Genomic DNA, 19,693 nt, shown 5'->3' with positions numbered 1-19,693 from the left:
CTATTGTTTATGGAAGTAATTCTAAATAATTATATTCGTCATGTACTCTTTCGTTTCCAATCATCTGAGAAAAAGATCATTATTTATATCTATGACATATTTCATATTCATTTTACAAAATTCACTTATGAATTATTATAATCGAATAATAATAATAATTCATAAGTGAATTTTACTTCGGCAGTGTGTTTCTTAATTTGAATATAGACTAATTAAATATTAGCAATTTTAATTGGTCAGTGAAATTAATTACAATTGGTTAAAAATGTTCGAAGATAAATCTGATCCCTCTTGCGGAGAATTCGTCTAACTAAATATGAATTGTATTTAAATATAAGTTTAAATGCGTGTTCGTTTCATTCGCATTCAGGATCGCTAAATATGTATTACATTTGTATAATTATTTTTAATATTCTAAATCGAAAATCTCGCAATATAAATTTAATTGATTAAATATAATTGATTAAAAGTAAATAAAGTAAGTAAAGTGTGACTGTAAAACGAGGAGGATCAAATCGACTAAAATAAAAAATACGAAAAAGAAAAAATAAAAGATAGTATACGTAAGAAAAAATGAATAGATGGCAGGAAGTTAGTAGCAAGTGCAGCTGCGGTCCGTTCGTTTCCCGTTCCCGATGTTCAGATCCAAAATTAGTAAATAAAAGATGGTGGCAACGGCTAAGTTGTGTATCACATTGTCGCTAAGAAAATGTCTGCTAAAATGAAGTGGAAACGTAAAGGAATCGTGATTTCCGAAGAAAATTCAAGAGGCGTAGATACCTAGTGAAAACGACTTTTTTTTAGCTACTCTAATTATCGTGTAAATAGTGGATTTTTGTTTTTTAATTCTACGTACATTTACCAAAGTAAAAGAGGGTAAGTGTAAGAGAGAAAGAGAATAAGAGATAGAAAGGAGATAGATAGATAGATAGAGAGAGAGAGAGAGAGAGAAGAAAGAATAAAGTAGTAGGGAGAGAGGAAAGAAAAGGAGAGAGTGAGGCACGAAAAGAGAACCGAGGAAGAAGAGTGGAGGCCGAAAAGGAGGATAATCTTGCTCCAGAGTTCACAGTAAGGTACAAATTCTCGCTATTTTTAGAATACGGCCGGACTGTCGATATTCATTCAAAGCTTCTGTCGACGTTATTCATTTTGGAGCATCGAATTTCGAGACTTTGACGAATACGATCGAACTGATTACGATAGTTTATATATATATATATACACATACTATTAATTTTATATACATAATATATATTATACATATCTAGATAAAAGGAGAAAGAATAAGAATTGTCGATTATTCTTTATAAGTATTTATGATAGTTAAATAATTTCGGCTAATTGTAAGAAAAATGTAGATTTAATCGTTAACCAAAGTTATATTTCTAATATATCGAAAAAGTAAATAATGTCATTAGGAAAAATGACTTTTCTTAAATGCATGAATCGTGGTTGAATAATCATTAACGTAGTAAAAGATCCCTTTTGAATATCAAGATGCTATTTTTATCTGTGGAAACCTAAATACCGAATAGCACGCTCTCGTAGCCGCGGTAAGCACCGCATACGTGTGTATGCGTGTGTATATGTATGTACCTACGTATGCATGTGTCGTCGTGTATGCGTTTGAACACATCTACATGCTGACACACATTTTGCATTTTTCAATTGACAGTTGAGTTGAACTCGTTTAAAAGTAACAATCCTCTTTGATTGCATCTTCTTCAATTCTTATTCGTTAAATTCTATTCTAAAAATGTATATCGTTCAATTGCAATGTTAGAAATGTTAAAAAATGTGTTCCGAAAGAACAGATAAGCAAGTAAGTATAGTTTTGATTTCTTGGGATAATTCAATCATCGTTTCGTGTAGGCGTGTATAAGTAAGTAGGTACATAAGTGTCCGTGGTCGTTTTTTCGAGCTCGAATTTCAAAGTATCGCCGGTAATATATTTGAAACCGTATATGCTTTGTAGCCTTTGTATCCTTTCACCGTAATAAACCGATTATTTAAATTTGTTATTTATTATTTTGGACAGCGATGTATATCGAAAAGTTAGAAAATTTTTGAAACATCAGAGATGAAAAGTAGTAAAGGAGGTTGGAATTAATGAAGGCGCGCGCTTTTAAAAAATATCGATTATCTCGTTTGAGATGAATTTTCTATATAGAACGTATTTACTTATTTATTTACACCATCAAACGTGATCGTTAAAAAATCCATAGGAAATCGTTCCGAATCGTGCACATCTACCAAGAATAACGAGATACAATAATATCACGTGAATCACACACAGGATACCGTATTAGTACACCGTGTGACGTCATAGTGGAGAACATCATCCTTAACCACGCGTCACGCACCGCTTCGTCCGACCTTCGTCCGAATACCAAAAGCTTTCCTTTCGCATTCCGCAACCTACGAACAAATGACTACTTTTTTTAAAACAACCTGCGAGATTGTCGAGACCTTGTAACCTTGTTTTTTTTTTATCATTCACCTTCTTAAGATAATAATAAAAATGCATCTTCGATATTTGCAACCCTTACGTTGTCATTTTATAATCTAAAAATAATCGACTATATGTTCTCGGCATTTTATATTCGAGCGTGGTTTCTAAAGTAAAATTCGTAAAAACATTGGAAGCCACCGAAGCATACTGTTATCGCATTTCATCCATTTCGCTAAAGAAAGAAAGACTAATCTTTTTTGAATTCGTATGAAGATATGGGAGTCATTAGGACGTCGGCCCTAAGGCTGGTCTCTGCCCTCGCGACGGGTCTACGTGCTCTGCTAAAAATATCGAAAGCGCACCGATCAAGTATCGAGAATGATTTCGTACGTGCACGTGTTGGTATACTCTCTATTAGTAATATCGGTGGCAGCGATGATGATGACGACGACAACGACGACGACGACGACGACGACGACGACGATGACGACGGCGATGACGACGGCGACGACGACGGCGACGATGACGACAACAACAAAAGTACCATTTTCATATTGGATTTTGTTCTTAAATATATCCTCCTATCGTATATCTATATGGAACTTTGTACTCTTAACTCGAGACGAGTTGAATTTTCCTAGACCGGAGGCACGTTTAAGATTACTGAATGTACTGTTAGACGACAAGTGTACGGTTGAAAAGTCGCGACGATACATTTATGCATTGCATCTTGCTAGCTAGTAGTCACGAACAGTAGAGATAGACAGGGTGGCGATGAGGGGTAAGGACGGGAAAATGAACTCCGAGCATGAATGCATCGCCTTCTGAAATATGCAGACAGCATTGCGCTATGTATGCCAGTTGCTGAAACTCTTTAGGGAAGGATGACTCTTCCCGATTTTCTTCTAACTCGTTACACGCGTGACACGCGGAAATGCTTGAACGTTTGCGGTGCCCATTTTCCTTTCAACGCTTCAAACGTTCTCAAAGCAAGACATTCAAATTCGCTACGTGTGTTACGTTATACATCATTTGCTCGAGTCAAATGTTACTCCAATAATTCAATTCAATTCAATTCAATTAGAAAAGTACAAAGATTTAATCAAAAAATTTTCTAACAAAATTGTTCAATTTAAACTGTTATAACAAAAAAAAAATACTACGAACTCTAGGTGATAAAAGTAATAAAATCAATTACTCCTAGTTTCCAAGGCAAATGGCCAATCTTGGAATGTTCTAGGTGCGCTTGCCCGTAACTATTTTACGTATATATCAATATAGCAATACTAAAATACATAATAATAACGCGAGTGAATTATAGTACGGTAGAGTTGAGTTAAGAGAAACTTAAGAAGGTCGGTAAAGGCTCTCGGACATTGTTAAAATTGCATAAAACGAGACGGTATTCGAGGTCTTTACGTTTTTAGACTGGTTCAATGAATTACGGTGAAGATGTTCAAGTTTCATTTCTTTGCGGTTGTAATGTAACACACTGGGGTAACAGTAACGTAACATTTTTGGCATTGGATATGCGGAAACTAACAATAAAGTCGAAAATATTGTAAGATCTTTTTGGATTTTTTATAATGTATTCTCGTATTTTAATAGCAGAAATTTTCTGTTATTGTTGCTACATATAAACGAATATAATGACGCAATAATTTTTGTGCACGTCTCAATCATTTTAATCTGGTACGAAGTAATACGTTAACAAGACGTATTATTGACTCTAACGCTCTACTTAACGTTGAGTAGTATACGTATAGACACCTTACTCGAAAACTTGGCACAGCACAATTGCACTTTTGAAAAGTACCAATCGAACTAAGAAAATTCCATGAATTAAACGATTAGAATGAAATTACATAAGACAACAAATGGCGTCTTCCGAAATGACCGATCTTGCAACGTAGTCATTCGATTGCGCTCGCTTTGCTTGATTTTCTTCATTTCATTTAGCCCGCGTACCGATTCTCATTTCTACCAAAGACAAACATCCCCAAATATTAAGATAATAATGAATAATTATTTATCCTATCAATATTATATTATTATGATACTCGTATGAAATGAAACGGATTTGTATTGATATTGAATTGAACTGAATTTGTAAAGTTTTTGTCAATGATATTTCCTGGAGAAGCAATAGAACGTAGACGTATATATTCTTTGCAAGAAGATGCGAGATGGCATAGAGAGAGGAGCCCACCGACGTGGAGACACACGTTGCCGTCTCGATGCTCGAAATAAACTCACCGTATTTTGTCTTTCTCTCTCAGCCCTACCAACTCGCTTTCACTTTTCTTCTTTAACACGTAAGCTTGGCTGGTTTAAAGCGCCTACTATCATCCTCCTTTTATGAGGACAGGGACGAGGAGCCGTTCCGACTGTTGGTCTCTTGCTGTTCTGAGAGAGAGAAAAAGGATCATGCTTAGAGTCATTGCCACGAAACCCTTAAAAAACTATGCTCGGAGAATAAAAAGTAATAGCGAGCTTTTCTTTTTTCTACTTTTAGCTCATTCCTTTTAAAATTCCCTTTTATCTTTGGTTTTAAATAAGTTTATGCATTTACAACTTTTCCTTTGATTTTTTATCCTTTTTCTTTTTTTTTTTTCTAGATAAACAACAATCAAGATGGTGGTGGGCGAAGCTAGTATACATAATATTATGGGAGGTATGGAGAGTACAGGAGGAGTGCGTCTTCATAATCACAAAAGGAAATTAAAACAAAGGTGAATTGTCTTTATCGCGATGGCTAAGAAAATAAAAAAACAAACGAAACATACTTGGTTTATCATTAATTATAAAGTTTCTAATTGGCGAGTTTACAAGTTTGCAGAACGATAGGATAATAAAATACGGTCGGTGATGCGTTCACCAATTGATGAGTTTTGGCAACGATTCGCGGTTCGGTATGCGTGACGAGTTTTGTTTGATAATGATTTATGAAGATGGTGATGATGATAATGATGATGATGACGATGACGATGATGATGATACTAGAAAATCGTACGATTTGTTTCGACAGGCGCCGGCTTTCCAAGTTCGCTGGCTTCGCGATCGTTAACAATCCTAATATCCTTTCAGGTTTGACATTATTAAGAAACTGGGCCAAGGAACTTACGGCAAAGTACAATTAGGAATAAACAAGGAAACAGGCCAAGAGGTAGCGATAAAGACAATAAAAAAATGTAAAATAGAGACAGAGGCTGATTTGATTCGAATAAGAAGAGAAATACAAATCATGTCAAGCGTGCAACATCCTAATATCATTCACATTTACGAAGGTGATAAACATTGGCGATCATTTATCATGAACAAGTTTTAAAAACTGTAAATTATTATTGAAACATTAAAATGTGTCTTTACCTTTGATAGTTTTTGAAAACAGAGAGAAGATGGTATTGGTTATGGAATATGCTGCTGGTGGTGAACTCTATGATTATTTGAGCGAACGTAAAGTTTTGTCAGAACAGGAAGCACGAAGAATATTTCGTCAGATAGCAACTGCAGTTTTTTACTGCCATAAACATAAAATATGCCATAGAGATCTTAAACTAGAAAATATACTCTTGGATCAAATCGGAAATGCCAAAATTGCTGATTTTGGTTTATCTAATGTATTCGACGAACAAAGATTATTGAGCACATTTTGCGGTAGTCCATTGTATGCAAGTCCTGAAATTGTAAAAGGTACACCTTATCATGGACCTGAAGTAGATTGTTGGAGTTTAGGAGTTCTTTTATATACATTGGTTTATGGTGCCATGCCCTTCGATGGGTCCAATTTTAAGCGGCTAGTCAAACAGATCTCCCAGTCTGATTATTTTGAACCCAAGAAACCTTCTCGTAAGTTTATCTTATGTAACAAACACGAATAACTTTTTTAGTAATAGAAACTTTTCTAATCAGTATTAGGGCACAAATAAGAACTTTTATATTTTCAAGTATAATTTTATTTCAGCTGCTTCCCCTTTAATTAGGGATATGCTCACAGCTTGTCCTGCTAGACGGGCAGATATCGAAAAGATTTGTAGTCATTGGTGGGTAAATGAAGGTTACGAACAAAATTGTCTCGACATTGCAGAAGATCTTGCTGCGCAAACTCCTGTGCGACTCGATTTGTTACTCTCGTTGGTACCCCAATCGGCTAGTGCAGAAAAATTACTTGTAGGTGATCAACAAACGAGCGGAGATGTGGCAAATAATATGTCTTCCGAGACACTAGTACCTACGAGATGTCACTCCGTTGGTAGTCTAATGGAATTTGATCAAAATAATTCAGATAGACGAATAAGAGAATTATTCGAGGATGAAAATCGAGCAGCAGCAGGAGTAGGAGCAGGAGCAGGAGCAGGAGCAGCTACGGATGCAAAAAGAAAATTAGAAACAACGCCATCGATGGACGAGACGATCGCGGCTACTGTTAAAAAGAAAGAAAGATCTAGAAAAAAAGAAAGATCAGACGAAAGAGAGCCTAGAATGTATAGATCAACGTCCAGGCATCATTCAGCACCAATTCCAAACTCTATAATGGAAGAAACAATGGAAGTAGAGCCTACAGCGACTGTAACTGTTCCTACTAGTAAGACTGTTGATTTAAATAAATTAAATGAGGCAGCTTGTTTAGAATTAATAGAAGAATCTAAAGAAAAATCACCTAGCAAAGAAAGAAGTAAGACGCCTGTACCTATGGAACACGAACAATTACCCAAAGAAATGTCTGCTAAAAATATTGATAGATATTGCGATACTAGTCAAAATGAAAACAAGGAAAGTATGTTGCAAGATAAATACTTGAAGGAATCTGAAGAAAAAAGTAATCTTCAACAAGCTATTGCTTCTGTAGAAACGAATAAAAGTACACATGCATTACCAAATAAAGTATCCTCGAGTAAGAAATTAATAAATGATACCTCCAAAATAAATGTGCCAAATAAAGATAATTTAAGTAATAGCAAATTGGAAATAGATGACTCCCATCAATCTGTTTCGGATGATACGAAACAAATCAAATCTATGGATAGAGAAATAAAGAAATTAAACGAAAGAGCGTTGTCTCTTGATTTTGAACTTGCCAACGAAGTTGTTGAGGATGTACTTGCGAAACCAGTTGAAAGACGGCGATCGAGAATTTTTGAAACTGCTGAAAAATTTAATCAAATGTCATCCTCTTTAGAAAATGACAAACCCAAAAAGATTTTCATTCCTGGTGTTAATGTTGGTGGTGCCAAGCGTGCCTTTGAACGCAAAGCAAGTCTTACGTCTGGTACCATTACACCAGTTAAACATAATGCTTCTAAAGTTATTATCGATGTAGACAAAAAATCAGAAAAAATAGAAGATAAATCTAAAATTAATCAGGCTAGTATAGATACAGAGGAAAAATCGATTAAACGAGATGAAGCTAAGAAACGAGCAGTAGACATAATATCTGGTGCAATTGGTAAACCACCTGTGCTTCGAAAAGTTAATGGTTCTCCACCAACATCACCTCAAAACCAAGAGTCTAAGAAGATAGGATTGAAGACACCGGTTGGTCCGAACGATATTAGGTCTGCTACGGTATCGGCATCCGCTTCAACTGAAAATAAATTTTCATTTGACAATAATTCCATATCGTCCGACATTACAGTGAGTGATATTTACTATTTCATAATTTATACAAAATGATATTTCATCAATTATTACATATCTTTCTTATTTTTCAGACACCTACTACATGTGAAATATCCGAAAACAATAATTCACAAACAGAAGAGCCAAAGTTGTCCAGTAAAATGGAAATAACGCTTAAAAGTGCCACTTTACCACGACCTCGTAAAACAAGTAAAGCGGAAATTACATTATCAGGGCATAAGATTCCAGATACAGTTGCTTTTAAATCAGAAGTAGAAGCTAAAGTCGATACTTTCCCTACACAAAAATTAAGAACGCAAAAATCTGAAATAGCATTTCCTGTGGCTGCAGTGGTTCCACAAGCAAATAGAAGTTCTAGTCTGGAACCAGAAATAAAACCGAAAGTTCAACCACGGGAAAGGATCATTCCTATTCAGGTAATTTGACAAAATAAAAGAATCTTTGCATTTCATAATGATATATCTTAATAATAGGTTGAACCAGACCATCAACATGCACAACAATCATCAACTACCCCTCCTAAACCTCCGATGCCACAAAGATCGATGTCCCAACGATCAGGATCTTTATCTCGTCAATCAACAGCAGACTCTGATACTGACAGTGCTCTTGGTTCAACGATAGGACCAGAACCAATAAGGAAGAGCCCAAGGGAATATATAATTCCTATTGCTGTAGAGGGTGGTGGTTATGTTACACCTAGATCTGGAAGCGTAGAACCAGAAAGTAAAACTGGCACACCAACTGGTAGTACAAATGCACCAAGATCCAGATTCAGTAGACCAAGAAGAATGAGTTCTCTTTTATCTGATGCTAGTGAGGATGAATCGCCATTTTCTACTTTACATAGGTAACATTATATTCTATTTATAATAACTTTTGATCAAATCTTAATAAACGTATAACTAAAGTAAAACATATTATACATTTTTCAGAGATAGCGAAGATCTTTTACAAAGGCATATGCACAGATTAAGAAGTTCTCGGCCATCTAGACAACCTTCCGAACATGGCGATAGTTTATCTTCCGGCGAAGATGACGACGACGATGGTTTCGAACTATTAACAGCTGAAAATTTATTTTCTACGTTGTTATCTAGAGTACGAAGCTTAACACAGAGACTTAACGTTGATGATACGAGAGGAAGTAGTTTTCCAAGTAGCCGATTATTAGGACGACTTGGTGTTAATTCGCCACAAAATTTTTGGAGTCATAATAAACCATTATCAAGGTAACTTAAGAAATGACTTAATTAGATATTATTTTATATGACTATACACATATGATGGTATATGTGATACATAGTCGTATAAATAATAAATAGTCGTAAATATATGAGTTAAGTATTTTTTGTGTCTAACGGCAATGGTATCATTGCTCATTTATGCAAGCCACGAGAGCTACTTTGAAACAAGGACCGTGACAACGTGAGTTAGATTTAAGGACATAATAAAATAATGTAGAGAAACTATTATTTTTCTCACTTGTGGACCTTTAAAAACAAACATTTTTTATACCATGCACAATTGACTATTTTGTAGACATATATTATTTTATTTCGTTTCATTTGCAATGCCGTTTTATATATTCAGCACGTGGTAATAGTGGCACACATAATACAGAAATAAGTGAGCTGAAAATAATTTCAACCTGTCCATAGATACTGGCACCCTTTTCTATGCACTACCATTTGATTTTATTACTCTACTGCTCTCTATATTGTAAATTGAGAAGATATTTAATCTTGGCATAAATCAATAATGATAGTTATTAATCATGATATAAATAAATACTTGGCCAATATCGTTAATTATTATCGTTATAATTAAGAAACTTTGTTTCTTATTACTATAGGCGACTTTCGGAATCGCAGTTCAAACATTCTCTGAGTCGTGACACCGATATATTTGGCAGAAAAGATTCTACCAGTTCAATAAATCCTGGCTCTCCTAATAGTCCAAGCTCTCACAACGCACCTTCTTCAAGGGAGAGTGTTTTTGAAATTGGAAGCAATACATTACCACGAGGTAAGGGTACTAATATATACATACGTCCTACATTTTACCGTGGAATTACCAGTAAAACGATAAAATTATAATCTATTCGAAATACTGTAATACACACTTTGCTAGTTTAAAATTAAACACACAAGCTTATTGAAATAAATGATTAATAACAGGTGTCCACTGTGAAATGTATAAATTGAAATATTTGATGTTGTATGGTGTTAACACACGTTTTCACAGTAGTTACACATTATAATCTCAGCACATTGCGGCGTAATCATTACTTTTGCAATTACTTTTTCTGTTTATCTTATCGCTTTTGTTTTTTGTAGATAGAACTAAACAAATGTAGATAATTACTTAGATTGGAAAGATCTGCTGTGAAAACGTGATATTATTATGCTATTTTGTCACTGGTTAAGAATATTAGCCGTGTGAGAAAATGCTGGATTGTATTCAGTATGCATTTCCTAGTACCTAGCTGTTGTCGAGTCGTTGATAGACAGAGCATATCTTTTTCTGTTTATTTTATTGATTTACCTATTGTTTTTTATTTTTTATTTTCTCCAATTTATTCCTTTGATTTATTGCCTGAAGATGTTTTGCAACTTTTGACTACTAACATTTTTTAGAATAACTAGATGGTTCATGTTTGGCACAGGTGGGTAGACATTTTATTGATTTTTTTTTTCTTTTCTTTTTTTTTCTTCGCGAATGATATCTTTTTTTATAATAAAGATTTTACTCGTCGTTTAATCTAGTATATTTATTTTAATTCTTACGTTTTTATTATTAGTGAAAACGAAATTCAATATTTTTTACAAATAAATTTTTTCATTAATTTTATACGTATTGTCTATTAGCAATAATTGCTACATCAATTAAATTTTTTATCGATCTTATTTAAATATTTATTATTAAAAGATAATGTATAAAAAATATTTATTAAATCTAGAGAACTTGTATGCCTTGTCATGAATCATTAGTAGATAGTTCATATTGAAATTACACAATAATTTATACGTTAGGATATTTAATAATAACATAAGTACAAACTATCCCTAATTTTAATAAAAAAAAAAAAAAAGAAATAGTAATAATAATTAATGAATACAAAAAAAAAAAGAAAAAGGTCGTAAAAACAACCGTAGACTCATTTCACCTGACATAGAACCTTTGTAATACGCAGTAGTTGATTTATATTATCCTTTATAACACACATTAGCGAAAAAACCTGTATCTTTTCATCTACCTAGAATATATATATATATATATATATATATAATATTAAGATTCAGAGCATGAATACACACATCCATAAACAAATATACAAAAGATACTTAATTCCATTTTCCAAGACAGAGATCCATATAGTTCGAACTTATGCATTATTTCACGTCTATCGTCGACTCTTCAATCAGTAATTAAATTTAATATATTTATTACCACTGATTGATATTAAGGAGAATTATATTTTTCACTTAAAATCTATATTTAAAACACAGAATAATTCTTTATTTCAAAAAGTAATCTATTTAAATGATCCAATAAAATACAATATTTTCTTATTCAATGATCCATAAATGAATATATCAATTAGACGTATTAGACGACAAGATTATTAATAACGTTACGTTAATTAATATTAAAATTATCTATACATATATTATAATTCTCTCTAAATATTGAATAATAATCTGTGAGATTATTGGATTATTAAATTGATAAAATTATGAATATTTTTACAATATACTCCTAATATCATATCAAAGTAATTCTATGAGATTTTAAGCAATAATGTTTATCAAAGATGTATTCAGCAATATTTCAATGGTCTTAGTTTAATAATACGTATTGACGGACTTTTATAACGGTTGTTGCAGCGACCGTGCGAGTGACTCTACGTAGGCGGACTGACGGTAATCCCCAATAGAGACATACCAAGTTAGGTACTATATTATATCTAATTTAGTGAATGTGACCAGAGATGGTCCTTCCAATATATAAATATTGAATTATTTCATCACATACACTTTCTTTTCGAATTCCTCAAACATTCGTTGATCTTATATGACGTCGTTCATATTACTGTATCAAACAATAGCATCATTACAGTATAGTTATATATATATATAACATTTTGTTGTTATTTCTTTTATCTTTTTTTTTTTTTCTTTTATAATATATGTAGCCGTTTAACAGAAAGTTTCATAAGAAGAAGCACACATATTTTAACAGCTTGTAAGCGTGTGCATTAAAAAGGCATTAGACGGCGAGAATTAATTTGTATTATTTATTCTAACATGCAAGCATGTATATGTTTATTTATTTATTATATATCTTTTGTAATATGAGGAGAAATTATAGAAGGGGAAAAGAGAGAAGGAGATAAAGAATAAGAAGTAAAAAGTTTTTGGTCTTTTTTTCTTTTTTCTTCAATTCAAATATATGCTGACATGTTAAGAATGGTTGAAATTTATAGAAAAAAAATCTAACAATCGACAGTTATAAATGTGATATCAAATAAAATGAGGAGACTTAGAAAATGTATAATCGTGCTACTATGCCTGCTGAAAGTTATTGACAAATAAACTAATCGTTGGCGTATTGTAAAAACAAACAGTTGTTATGAAAAAAAGAAAAGCAATTTTTGAAATGAGATTTGTAGGGAGGGTGTTATTAAGTTGTATATGGCAAACTGAAGCTAACACTTGTATGTAATGGCTGATATGTTGTTGTGTTTTAAGAGTTTAAATAACAGTGTTTTATTATTACTTCTCATTGTCTGTCAGCATGCTTTAATATAATGCTATTTATACATATTGTATTTAATATTATAAATATCGCATTATAATTCTTTTAAATTTATATTTACTCATTTAACACATTGTGATTTAGAAAAGTATGACGAAGGAAATTATATATTTATTCTTAGCGTGTATCTCTTTGATCTATTGCAGTTATGTCTTGATATGTTAATTGTCTGTATAGTCTACTACATCTATCATTTCTGAAAATGTTAAGTCAATCTTTTGTGTGCATGTGATTGTTAAATGAGTACACAATAAGTATATACACACACTTTTTTTCTTTTGCTTTATATATATGTATATATAACAAATTTTATATATGTATATATAAACAAAACATACACAAATATATAAGGAAATATAGTGGGGCTAGAGAGAATGAGAGTGCGAGTGAGAAACTAAATCTGTATGTGTATGTGTTTAAGAGAAAGAAATCACTAGAAGCAGACAGATAGACGTTGACAACAAACATATTTACCTTGAATGCATATTTTCAGTTATATTTTTTATCGTACGAGTTGTTTAGAAAAGAAAAGAAAGGAAAAAATCAATAATATTTATTATAAATTCTTCCATTATTCTAAGTCTAACATAAGTCATTATACAAGCTATAGCGGTCTTAGAATGATTAATTGAAAATATGCATCATCTTGTATAAATTAGTGTTCCACGTATATTAATGGGGAAACTTTTAAATATATATATAATAATTTAGAAGATTTTTAAGAGAGAGAGAGAGAGAGAGAGAGAGAAAGAGAGAGAGAGAGAGAGAGAGTTAACATTATTTATTAATTTTTCGACAAATTTTATAAGAAGGTTTTATGTATGTAGAAATAAAGGAGTGTAATTATTAATATTGGAGGTATTTTTCACATATCCTTGTTAAAAATCCAATTGTTTCTTTCTTTCTATTTTCTTTTTCAAAAATCTTTTTTTTAATTTTTCTTTTTCTTTTTTTGTTTAACAGCCGTTTGTACGTAGTATTCGCATAGACATTATCTCAATTTTTTCCAGATAAAGTAGAACATGAAGACATAGAAGCGGAGGCGGTACAAATCAGAAAAGAGGCTCAAGAATCCTTAGAACAGAATTTTACTCCTAGTTTGGCAAGAAGATTAAGCAGACAGTTTATAGAACAAACTAGACAATCATTACCGAGATCGCCATCAATATCATGTGAGAAATATTATCAATCTCCTACTAGGGAAAATTTAAGTTTAATAGATACACCAGATGGTATTAAAAGACATTCTAGTTCAACAACATCATCGGATCAAACGGAATATAGAAGTAGATCGACAGATAGAAATATTCGAAGAACCAATAGTTTGTTGGAAGCCGGAAACAAAGCGGATAAACCAGATTATAGGTTTTCTAGAAGAAGTATCAGTCTATTTGATGACGACGATAATTTCTTATCACTTCCAAGACAAGTTATGACCCTTGGAAGAAAATATAAAGAAAGCGGAAAATTAAATTCTGGAAATAATTGGAGAGATACTTTTAGCGTTCATAGAACTGATAAAATACAAGAAGAGTCTCTAGAAGATACATCACAATTTCCTAAAGAAGTTTTAAACAGTACAGATAATAACGTTGACATTGGTTCAACATCCGAATGTACTTCAATATCAATATGTAATTCCAATACAAATTTAGTCGATACTACATCTAGTATATCTAATACATCGCCTGTTGATTCTTCATCAAACATTTTAATTGATTCTGGTAAATCATCGTACAAAATGGAGTCATCGAAAAACTTTGAAAATAGATTATTGGCAGCCGAAAATTTAATAAAGGAATCAAAATTGAAAAATTTAGGACCTACGAAGTTTGATCCGAATTTAAATAGTAATTATAAAGAAACAGACAAATGCGACAAAGAATCTTTAAGTTCAATATCGGATGCACCTAATGTGAACGTATCTAAACGACGTAGTTGCATTCCAAGTTTAAGATTACGATCTGGTTCTTTAACAAGAGAACCTTGTATAGATAGTGATAGGAGAAAATCATTTGCCGGGTCGCAAAGCGCTCTTTCTAACATTAGAGCATTGTCGCCAGAAAAATCTATTTTAAGTAAATTCTTTCGAGCTGGTAGTAGTAAGGAAAATGATTCCAAGGACAAATCTCAAAAACCAAAGCAACATCGAATTTCACGATTCTTACGACCAGACTTTTTCGATACTCCGAGGGAAGAAAGTCGCTACGTTAAAGAAAAAGAAGCTCAAAAAGCTGCAGAAAACGAAAGAAGAAAATCGAGATTTATGAAGAAGAAAAATGATAATAAAAGTACGGAGTCTAAGTCAGAAACAAAGCCAGAAAAGGAATTGAAGAATGAAATGAATTCACTTAAAAAAGATAAGTCTGATAATTCCTCTGACGATAAATCTAACAAAGACGATAATTCGAATGTAAAATTTGAAAGGCAATCATCGAGAAGTAGTTTTCTACATTCTTTAGAAAAGAAATTAGAAAAGTTTCGTGTCACGGATGATACATCCAAATCTTCCAATGGTGGTATTTTGATTGATCAAAAAGTAAGAGCTTTGAGAGAAAACTCAGCACCACCCTCAGATTCTTTATTCACGGAATCAAATTTAATTAAAAGAGCAATTAGCGTTGAGGATTTGCCACTGGCGAAAGAAAGTTCTCTTAATAGTAGAAAAAGTAAAGTATCGTCTGTTTTAGGATTGTTTAAAAGTTCTGATGTTAAGCAAAATTCAAACGCGACCAAATCACAAAGTACTTTAATGAGTAAATTAAAGAAAAGCCCTCCCAAAGTTATCAAAGCAGATACTTCGACAAACGAGGATACGTCATCGACGAGTAAAATTCCAATGAAAATGATTAAAAATGATTCTAGATCAATTAAAAAGCCTATAGAAAGTAAAAAAACTTTGGACAATACTGTAACGGAATCAAAAAAGTCGCTGTACAAAGACAGATTAAAAGAAAGAGATACGAATTTGAAAGAAAGAAAGCTTTCTAACGAAAAACAATCAAAAAAAAGTGGAGAAGATGAGTCGCAAGTAAATAAATCATCTTCGACGGAAATTTCAACGGAAATTTCAACGGTTGACAAAGAAATAGTTAAGAAAACAAATTCTTGCAAAAAAGAAGATGATCCTAAAGCTATTTCTAATACGTCAGAAACTCGTAAAATAATGGACAATGTTTCTTTAGAAGGAAATAGCAGTAAACAAGAAAATAAGATAATAAAAAAGAAAAAGAGCATAGGATCTGTAAAAAAGATCAGTACTACTGCACTTACGAAATCCGAGAAAGAAGAAAATGGCGATAAAAAGGGATCTAAAATTAGTAAGTTAAAGGACCCTGTGCAAAAAGAAGAAGCTGAAGGTACTAAGAAGAAAAAAATTGTACGTGTCGTTAAAAAGGTAGTGAAAAAATCGTTAGAACATTCTGATAATAAATCGGAAGAAAAAGTAAAAGTTACAAAACCAATCGGAAAGGGTAATACTTCGCCTAAAAAAGAAAAGAGTCCCGAAGTTCCTGCGTTTAATGTTGATAATTCGAACGAGCGTAATTCCGATTTGCTAAATTTATCCAAAATTACGACTAACGATTGTTCGACTCAAGAAACACATACAAAGCTGAAAGCGAATCTTCCTTCCGTTGATTCGATATCAAATAAGTACGAATTAGCATCTGGAAATAATTCAAGTAAAAATGTTGATAATATTCAAATGAATACTACGGATTCTGATACTTCTCAAATAAAATATACCGATCCACGATTAAACAGAGGAAATTTAAAGCTTGATTTATCTAAAATACCTCAACATACATTTAGAAATGCTACCTCTAAAAAGGAATCTCCAAAATCAGAATCAATTAAAGTAAATGCTAACGCGTCATCTCGATCTCCGAAAATAAACGAAAGTACTGTCGATATTCCATCAGAAAAGTTTTTAGATTCTTTATCAAAAATGACACACCATGCAACTATCACTGGTAACAAAATAATTATTGATAAGCCACTGAGAGCTAAGGATGTTGCTGAATTGAAGAAAGAGGTAAACGAATGTACAAGATGTATCGAAAATCAAATAGAATTACATAATGATACTGTGCAATCTAATGAAGATATTATCGAAATAAAAGAAGATGAAATTAATGCAAAATACACTGCCTCAAATATCATTGAAGAAACCATATCTGTAGATGAAAAGGATAGTTTGAAAGATACAATGCAATCTACTAATATGGATAATACATATGCAGATGAAATAACTTCACCCATCGATGAACCAGACAGTTTTGATTCATGGTCTATATGTTCGGCCGATTTAAATCACACGAGAGTCGACTTAAGTTCACCAACTTCACCCTCGTATTCTCTTTTTTCGCGCGGAGATCAAGGAGAATCTGTAATAGATAGAATACGAAGGAGAAGTTTTTATTTAAGATTTAACGATAGAAGAAGGCCTTCTTTAACAGTACCACCACCAGGAGTAACTTTACCAAGGAAATATAGTTTTAGTAGTTCAAGAGATAGAGATCGTAGTAAATTGAATAGTTATCCTTCATCTAATAAAAAATTAATGCAAAGAAGTTATAGTTTACACAATGATGATATAAACTCATTTAGAAAATCACCTATTGATAAAGAAAAATACACAGATTTAATATCGTATAATACAGAAGTTAAAACACCTACTGATCATTATAGTAGTTATTCACATTCAACGTACGATCCATTACGAAAATATTTAAGATCTCCGACATTAGAATTATCTAAAGCACATAAAAGGTACCACAGTACAGATTTTAGTACGGACGATGAATTAGGAACATATAGAAATTCTTCTTTAAATTCTATATTAAATAGCAATCCAGTTGAATTTTATGGAAGTAGAAATTCTAGTATGCTACCGAGAAAGTATGGATCTACTATTACCTCGTCGGAACCAAAGACAGTAGAATATTATGAAGAATTGTTGTCTCCAAGTAATCCAGAATATCTAACTGTACGAAAATCTCCAATGTCTAATGAATATCTAAACAGATGCGAAAATGGATATCACAATACTAATTCGGTTAAGCCTAAGACGTGTATAGCTAAAACAAGAATTGAATCCACAGAAGATATTAATAAAGAACTTGAAGAACAAGGAAGGTATTTATATCATTTCCTATTTTCTTTTCATTTCATCAAAAATCAAATATATTCGTTATTTTTTATTATAATTATATTACACGTAATTTTTGAATTTTTCAGAATAACAAATCGATGCAATAGCGAGTCCAAAGATTTGCCTTCAACTTCTTCATCAGATTTTTAATAAAAACGAATAAAGGATTATTAAATATAAGCAACAATAGTAAGAGAGAAAAAGAGGAGCATCCTTTTATATTATATATTTTTATCCAGTTAAAAAGTATATTTTTCAATTGCTATACTCACCTATTTCTGTCATAGATTTTTACAATAATCCACCAGAAAAATAATTTATACAAACGTTTTAGAGAAATTTTAATAGACTTTTAAATATTTCATCGACGAGATATATGAATCAGCACCAACAATGTTAAGTTTTATATTTGAATATATTATTACATACTTACTTTCACGTTTAGCACATATAAATATACATATTATTACTATTATTTCGAGCACAAATATTCTACAAAAATATACAAATATTATATAAAACTTTATATCATCTAATATATACATACGTGTGTAAAGAAATATATCAAATATTTTAAACGTGAAAGCAATTATTTTAATGTTATAATGTTTTTATATATAACAAATATACATGTTAAGTATCTATATATTTCAAGCTTCTTTGTATGATAAGAATTCTGTTGCAAAGACAATATAAATGGTGAAATAATAAGAAAAAAGATATTGTTCGAACCACTAAACGAAATTGTCGCATGTGTTATTCAAATATTTTCTCTCTTTTATTGCGAGTAAGATTATGTTATTACATAAATTCATCATGGATGACATTAATATTGTATTAATCATTTAGTTAGTTTATATATTTCTTGATAGTTGTGTCAACATTTGTGTTTTACCTATTTTTTTTTTTCTTTTCTTTTTATAATAGCTCTAAACAAGAAGCTATATGTATACAATATATTTAATGCTTATATTTATCAAAAAAGAGAAAGTGTTAAGGTACGCTAACGAAGTATTTCTATCGAATGATCGATTTTTCTTATTTCTTTTCTTTTTTGCAACAACAAAAAATAATGCGATTAAACAATACGACGTCAAAATGAAAATAGAATTAGTATAGCATACAAGTGCGTTCTTATTAAGAAAATTCCAGCATATAGTTTATTGATACAAATCTATTGTATAGCATATATACATATAGCATATTGTGTTTCCCAAATATAATGACATTGTTTTATGAAGAATATTGTAAGTTATGTAAGTGCGGCATTGTATATAACATTCACATTCAAGTTGGTTTTATTATTTTTGGGGGGTTTTGTAACATCAATTAAATCTAACATTATAAAAAATCTTATTTGGATTTAAATATATTGGCGGTCGTTGAACGTACATTCAGAGTAAAAAGACAAAATTATGAACGAAGAGCTCGAGTATTTTAATGAGCTTTTTATTACGTTCAGAAACGTTTATGAATAATTTTGTAATTTATACCAACAAATTTCTCTGTTACTATTGTTCATGGAGCAATAACTTTTGTTAAAAAAAAAAAGGAACAAAATTTATAATAACGATATATGTAAAAATACTTCTTGAAAGTATGAAAAACGAAGTAGAGCTTTAATT

General features: G+C 31.7%; 1 protein-coding gene and 1 long non-coding RNA gene across 7 annotated transcripts; one reads left to right on the top strand and one right to left on the bottom strand.

Annotated features, from left to right (window-relative positions):
- Positions 1-330: 330 nt before the first annotated feature.
- On the top strand, positions 331-18,271 carry LOC122516599. Of its 6 annotated transcripts, none has more exons than XM_043634536.1 (12): positions 331-876; positions 5,071-5,184; positions 5,540-5,739; positions 5,831-6,301; positions 6,417-8,086; positions 8,164-8,508; positions 8,566-8,942; positions 9,028-9,324; positions 9,485-9,520; positions 9,948-10,120; positions 13,924-18,052; positions 18,155-18,271. In XM_043634536.1, the coding sequence occupies exons 2-12, from the start codon at positions 5,087-5,089 to the stop codon at positions 18,216-18,218; spliced, it is 7,860 nt and encodes a 2,619-aa protein (XP_043490471.1). In that variant the 5' UTR covers positions 331-876; positions 5,071-5,086; the 3' UTR covers positions 18,219-18,271. The 6 variants fall into 6 exon arrangements, with proteins under 6 accessions (XP_043490471.1, XP_043490472.1, XP_043490470.1 ...); XM_043634537.1 differs by lacking the exon at positions 331-876 and adding an exon at positions 960-1,068; XM_043634535.1 differs by lacking the exon at positions 331-876 and adding an exon at positions 960-1,073.
- On the bottom strand, positions 2,168-2,962 carry LOC122516606. The gene is made up of 2 exons (XR_006303621.1): positions 2,843-2,962; positions 2,168-2,418 (listed from the first exon to the last, which is right to left on the bottom strand). It is a non-coding gene; the product is annotated as an uncharacterized LOC122516606 (long non-coding RNA).
- Positions 18,272-19,693: the final 1,422 nt, after the last annotated feature.

The sequence above is a fragment of the Polistes fuscatus genome, unplaced genomic scaffold (assembly GCF_010416935.1).
Source record: "Polistes fuscatus isolate 324 unplaced genomic scaffold, CU_Pfus_HIC Scaffold2, whole genome shotgun sequence".
In the NCBI taxonomy this organism is placed as follows: Eukaryota; Metazoa; Arthropoda; class Insecta; order Hymenoptera; family Vespidae; genus Polistes; species Polistes fuscatus.
This window is presented reverse-complemented; position numbering and strand designations above follow the sequence as displayed.